This window comes from Pangasianodon hypophthalmus, chromosome 11, assembly GCF_027358585.1.
Source record: "Pangasianodon hypophthalmus isolate fPanHyp1 chromosome 11, fPanHyp1.pri, whole genome shotgun sequence".
In the NCBI taxonomy this organism is placed as follows: Eukaryota; Metazoa; Chordata; class Actinopteri; order Siluriformes; family Pangasiidae; genus Pangasianodon; species Pangasianodon hypophthalmus.
This window is the reverse complement of record NC_069720.1, coordinates 3,975,706-3,982,452: the sequence shown is the minus strand read 5'-3', so window position 1 is coordinate 3,982,452 and position 6,747 is coordinate 3,975,706. Positions and strand designations below refer to the sequence as shown.

Sequence of the window (6,747 nt, the reverse complement as noted above, 5' to 3'; positions counted from 1 at the left end):
GATCACATCTAATTAAAACCCACTTTCCTGCAGTCCCTGTCTTTTCTTCCACTATTACCATACACTATCTGTTCTTTCACAGCACTGCTTGATGGAGGCCATGAGACGTTGTAAGGTCATGACAGATTGTTCCTCTTTGCTAAGCAGCGCAGAAACGCGTGGGAAATGACAATGCCATCCGTGATTAAAAAGAAGCCCTTTCAACCTACAGAAATATCAGTCGCTGACCTTTTCACCAGCTTTGCTATAAATGTATTACATATGACTAAGATATAATGCAGACCTTTTCTTCAGAAACGCTCTACGATTTCAGCATAATGTCCAGCTTTTTTTAACTTTTTGAAGCCTAAGAATTTTTTGAATATGCCCTCACCAGCTACATTATAAGAAACACTTGTGCTTCTGCTCATCCATCCATTCTCTGTACCACTTATCCTACCCAGGGTCATGGGCAGCCTGGAGCCTATCCCAGGGAACTTGGGGCACCAACCCATCACAGGGCAAAATTGCACACCCACACTCAGACTATGGACAATTTAGAGATGCCAATCAGCCTACAGTGCATGACTTTGGACTGGGAGAGGAAACCTGAGTACCCGGAGGAAACCTCCAAAGCACAGAGAGAACATGCAAACGCCACACATGCAGGGCGGAGGTGGGAATCGGATCCCCAAATTCCTGTTGTTGGCTGACAGGAGTGGAACCCCATGTGGTCTTCTGTTCTTGTAGCCTATCTGCATCAAGGTTTGATGTGTTGTACTTCCTGAGATGCTTTTCTGCTCATCATCGATGTAAAGAGTGGTTATTTGTGTTTCTATAGCCTTCCTGTCAGCTCAAACCAGTCTGGTCATTCTCTTCTGATCTCTCTCATCAACAAGGCGTTTCCACCTGCAGAACAGCTGCTCATTGGATGTTTTTTGGTTTTATGCACCATTTGGTGTAACTCTAGAGATCAGCAGTTTCTGAAAAGCTTAAACCAGCCGGTATGGCACCAGCAACCATCTCTTGACCTATATTTGCATGATATATTTATATATTATGTTGCTGCCACAAGATTGGCTGGTTGGATAAGTGCATGACTATACAGGTGTAAAGGTGTTCAATTTGACATCAGGTTGATCACACCATCTAAGATGTCTTTTTAAAATGCATGTCTATTTGAGGTCAATGTACTTTATATATTTGATATGATTAATGACATTTTACATAAATAGTCCTATGAGGATTTCAGAGAAATACAGTGTGTGTGTGAGAGAGAGAGATGGTCCATGGGAACTCAAACATCAGCCTTTTTTACACTCTTCTTTCCACTCCCTCCGTGTGCCTCACAGCATCAAGGGCTAAAAATATTCCTGTTAGAACACACAGCAATAAACTGGACTTCCTCACCAGTCTCTCTGTCTGTATAACACAAGCAAATACAAATGCGCACTGTTCATTTCAGACCTGCCTTGGGTTCGGTTGTGCGTTGGCGCATAACAGTGCCTTGCATAAGTATTCATACCCAGACTTTGGCTACAATTGCAGCCAGTCTTTTGAGAAATGTCTCTATCAGCTTTGCACATCTGGATCCTGATATTCTTCTTGGCAAAATTGCTCAAACCAATTGTCAGATTGGATAGAGACCATTGGTGAACAGCAGTTTTCAAGTCTTGCCACAGATTCTCAAGCGGATTAAGGTCCGGGATTTGAGTAGGCCACTCTGACACACTCAGGTTCTTGGTTTTTTTGAACCACTATAGTGTAGCACTGGCATTATGTTTAGGGCCATTTTCTTGTTGGAAGATTAACCTCTGCTCCATTTTTAATCTCTTGCAGACTGGAACAGATTTACTTGTAGGATTGCCCTATTTGGCTCCATCCATCATGCCTTCAACCCTGACCAGTTTCCCAGTCCCTGCTGATGAAAAGCATCCCCACATTGTGTTTTATGCTGAGGTCAGAAAGTTCAGTTTTGGTCCAATCAGAACAGAGAATACTTCTACATGTTTGCAGAGTCTCCATGGTGCCTTCTGACAAACTCATATGACTTTTTCTTCTCTTTTCACCACTCTTGGAGTGTATGAGCTATGGTTGTCCTGTGAAGAACTTCTTATCTGAAATGTGGCTCTCTCCCACTCCTTCAGAGTTACCCTTGGCCTCATGGATGCTTATCTGACTAATGCCCTCCTTACCGGTCACTTTGGTGAGTCAGATGGTGGACGGCTTTCTGTAGTCATGTTTGTGCAATATATTCTTTTCATTTTTTAAAATATTAATTAAATTGTGCTCCACAGGATTTTTGGGATCGGGATTTAACCAAACCAGGAATATATCTATAGATTGGGTTAGGGTGTTGCTCTTATTGTACTGTTGCACTTAACATTTCATTTTTTGTTTGCTATGAATCCTTTGATATTCTCCTGAATATATGTAAATGGTGTAGATTATGTAGACGAACTGGGAAAAGAGAGTTAAAAGTTTTAAACTGTACAGAATGTACTGTGATGCTGAGGTGGCTTGTTGACTGACGACTGGAGGAAACGAGCTGCATGCTGGCCCAGGTAAATATTTATGAATGGGTGGATACAGTGAACTGGTTGTTTACAGCACCTCTGGTATGCAATGCCCTTGTTTTTGGAGCTCACACTCCAACTCGACATTTTCAGCCAATAAGCTGGAAGTCTGAATGTTGAGCGCTGGTATGTATTTGGTGAGCTGTCCACTCTCTCAGGGGCTTCTTGTACTCGTATAAATGTAGCCTCTGTGTGAGCTGACTGCTTTCTCACAGTAGCCATGGCCTTTCCTCACTTGTTTCTTGCCTTCTTGGTGTCTTGCACCCTGCTTCATCATGGATGTGCTCGTCCTTCCCGCTCCAGGAAAGCTGCTGCAGGTCAAGGTAACATTTTCAGCACAGGGAAAGAAATCAATTACAGAAAATAAATAGAAGAAATAAATCAACACAAATGTGAATGTATACTGTGCGCATAATTTCTTCTGTTGATTATTTCTTTCTGAATGGGACTAAGAAGATGACGATATGAAGGCACAAATTGATAAACTATGGCAGGAGGTGAACTCCTTGAAGGAGATGCAAGCCCTGCAAACAGGTAGACTGGATTTCAGACTGGATTTTCTATCCAAATCTCCTTTACACACCCTAACACTGCAGCTAATTTTCAGCTTAGATATACTGAGCTTTCAACTTAGATATATTGAGCTTGTTTTTGACAAGGAAAATGCACCACTTGAAATATGTTCCATACAATTACAGGTGTGTAATGAGCATTATGCTAACAATAAGAGTCTTATTGAGAGCATAGTATTAATGGCACATAAGGTTTAGATAGTATGAGGGTGCTTTTCTCAACGTAAGCTATAATCAGACTGTACGTCTTTGTTCCTTAGGAGCCAGGAGTACACAAAGTGATAGATTAATTGTATAAAAATGGCCACATCATGTATTTCTGTATTGGTTTCATAGCTGCTCTGTAGTCCTACAACCATACAATAATTATTTAAACTGATACGAGGTAGATGTAATTCATTAAGTCTGCATAAACTGAATGGGAATAATATACCTCAGAAATGCCACCCTGTCGCTTATTAGTTTTGCCATATCCCGGCCAAACACCCTAACGTTTCCATTACTTTTCATCTCTTGAAACAATTATCTAATCAAAATGCACCATTTGAATCCACAAACAGGGAAAAACAAGTCTGTTCACAGTGTAACAGCTTGCACAGAGGCCCACTATGTGATCCTGTGGTTTCTTGGACTCTAAAGCCCTATTCAGACGGATTACGTTTATATGGGGACCTGGGGTAATTCCACTATTTCCAGGTCCTACTCTGTGATTTTATTTCCATCCAGATTAACAATGTCGCTGTTTCTCTAAATTAAATGACCTACTAAATTACCTTACATCTCTGTAATTTTACGGGCTGGCGTTGGGAAATAGTTTTGACCACTGCTACTTGCCATATTTAGTCGTATAGATTTGTATCCATATTAAATGCTTCCTATATGGAGAGATTAGAAGAGCGTGATCCTGCAGGTTGATTTAAGGTACTATTATAATGAAGCTACAGGATTAAAGCCACTTATGGTGCAATCTCATGTGTTGGGTGACTCAGTGGTTCAGCAAGAAGCATTACTGCCTCACAGCTCCAGGGTCCCTGGTTTGATCCTGTGCACAGGTTACTGTCTGTGTGGAATTTTGCATATTCCTCTCGTGAGCATACTGGTATGATACTACTCAGGCTACTCAGTGTGTGTAATGCTGGGGTCCCATCCAGGGTGGATTTCCACCTCACGCCCAGTGTTCTAAGGATAGGCTCCACATCCACTGCACTGAAGATTAATGAATAAATAAACATCATGTGACTTTTAGTTTTATAGCAAAATGCATGATCAGTTGTATTGCTGTCAGCACCCTAATCATCTAACATTAGGTACCACCAAATAAACATAATCATAAATGAGCCAGTATTTTTTTTATGTTAAAACTATGACTACATTTAAAACAATATATAAACATGGAAAATTACTTGTCTCACATTAATTTAATTACTTTCCAGATGCAAAAGTTTTATTTTTTTGTGAAAATATTATTACTTATGTCACCTAGTGGAACCCAGATAGGATTTATAAAACCAACCTGGTTATCCTGGAGCGCTGCTTCAGCATGCGTGTATATGATCTACGCTGTGAAACTGGGAGGTTATGCTGCCCTCTGCTGAAGGATAGAACTATTTGTGCATCATATAATCATAGTAATGAATGATAAATAATATCTATATTCACAGAGTTAATATTGTTTCATGTATTTTTTGATCAAAAATAGCAGGAAGGGATATGGGACAGTAAAAACAACAAGAACAATTGAACATACAATCCTACAGGCTTACTGTGGAGTACTAGGGGTGCAACCTTAAAGGCGGTGTGGTGGTTGAATTTTGAAAGAATGTTAAAAATATTTTTATATAATGTAATCAAATGTTTAAATCAATTATATGCTTGGTGAACTATGTTTTCTGTTAGAGTCCTGCATTATGCTGAAATACTGTAGTTACAAGCACAAAGTGGTCTCAAACTATGTGAAGCTTTCTCAGATATCAAATTTAACAAAAATACCAGAGGTGGTTGCAGGAAATAATGTGGAGATAATGTGTAACACATTGAAACAGATAGCACTCCAAAGGGGAAGAGAGGTTAGATGATTTCTAGGGCTTGTGCAAATTGGTCCCAAGGAGGCCCTAGGGAATAAATATTGTCCAGGGGAAGAGAAATTATCCAAGATAATGGGGGCAATGCATTAACATTTCGAACAGACCCAAAATTCCTACTGGAACCCCTGAAACTACACATACTGATATAGCTGGACCATCATCATCATCATCATCATAGGTTACTAGTTATCCTCCACTGTTCCCCTGAATAAAAACAACTCACCAGTATATTACCACAACTGGTCCTATTAAAGACATGTCCTTTCATACTAAGTTATTTAAAAAAGCAACCAAAAGGATAGAATGGATGTATTTGTGTGTTTTCAGTTTGTCTTCGTGGTATCAAAGCTCACAAGAAGTGTTACCTGGTCGTTGAAGAACCCAAGCATTATCATCAGGCCAATGAGGACTGCATTGCTCAAGGTGGAACCTTGGCCACACCCCGAAACCTGAGGGAAAACAACGACCTACGAGCCTACGCCAGACTCAGCTCCCCAGGCACCAAAGACTTCTGGATAGGTGTGACTGATATTGTTAAAGAAGGCCAGTACGTCGATGTCAACAGCATGCCCGTCACCTACTTCAACTGGGATCGTGCCAAGAAGGAGCCGACAGGAGGAAAACGAGAGAGCTGTGCTGTGCTCTCGCTCTCGGCACAGGGCAAGTGGCATGACGAGGTGTGTCGCACTGAGAAGAGATACATATGTGAATACCTCATTCCTTAATATGAAGTTAATATTCAACGCGCTATGCGTGATGACGGTGTCATCACTGATGCTGGTTATTAATGCTGTCTAAGGATGCAACATCATGTTCCACATATTTGCTGTAGCATTAAACGTCTGGTCTGAGACTGACTGCGGTCTGTGCAAAATCACATCTTTATTATCTATATTATTGTTTTTCAATATTTAGAGTAACATACACAAGGTTGTAACAGGAATACAGTCTTAACAGTACATATCTTCTTTGCAAAATTGGCTCTGTGTGTGTGTGTGTTCATTTTTTCACTTTCTGGTATTTTCTGCGTATGCATATTAGGTCCCCATTAATTACTTTGTTGTTATTTCCCAATAATGTGTTAAAAAACAGACAAAGAAATTTACTCATTTGAATTCAGAATTTGAGGTCATATTTGAATACTTTTTTTCACATCTGGATCACAGGAAAGTCATGTCCTCAGAAAGCATTTTTGGGTCTTGTGTCCCCACAATGTTATAAGTACAAGAATGTGTGTGTATGTGCTATTTTTTTTTCACTTTCTTACCCTGTTTTTTTTTTTTTTTCCTAATCTGTCCTCATGCCTGCTTTAACTTAATATTACATATGTATTACTATTATCAGTGATTGGTCTACTTAAAAAAAAAGACATTTTTGGTATCATGTCACACTGCAACACAGACCTACATTCCACCCTTAATACAATAAAATGTTTCACAAAATATGCAAATATATGTAAAGATGAAATATGTATATAAATAAAAACAAATTGTTATTGGTTGGTTACACGGCAGAAACAGTACAACATAGGCCTCC

General features: G+C 39.8%; 1 protein-coding gene across 2 annotated transcripts; it reads left to right on the top strand.

The window, feature by feature from the left end:
• The first annotated feature begins 2,641 nt into the window (after nt 1-2,641).
• clec3a (C-type lectin domain family 3, member A) lies at nt 2,642-6,191 on the top strand. 2 transcript variants are annotated; one of them, XM_026930773.3, is made up of 3 exons: nt 2,642-2,878; nt 3,009-3,089; nt 5,539-6,191. In XM_026930773.3, the coding sequence occupies exons 1-3, from the start codon at nt 2,776-2,778 to the stop codon at nt 5,934-5,936; spliced, it is 582 nt and encodes a 193-aa protein (XP_026786574.1). In that variant the 5' UTR covers nt 2,642-2,775; the 3' UTR covers nt 5,937-6,191. The 2 variants fall into 2 exon arrangements, with proteins under 2 accessions (XP_026786574.1, XP_026786575.1); XM_026930774.3 differs by having other exon boundaries at nt 2,651-2,878; nt 3,012-3,089.
• The last annotated feature ends 556 nt before the right edge of the window (nt 6,192-6,747 follow it).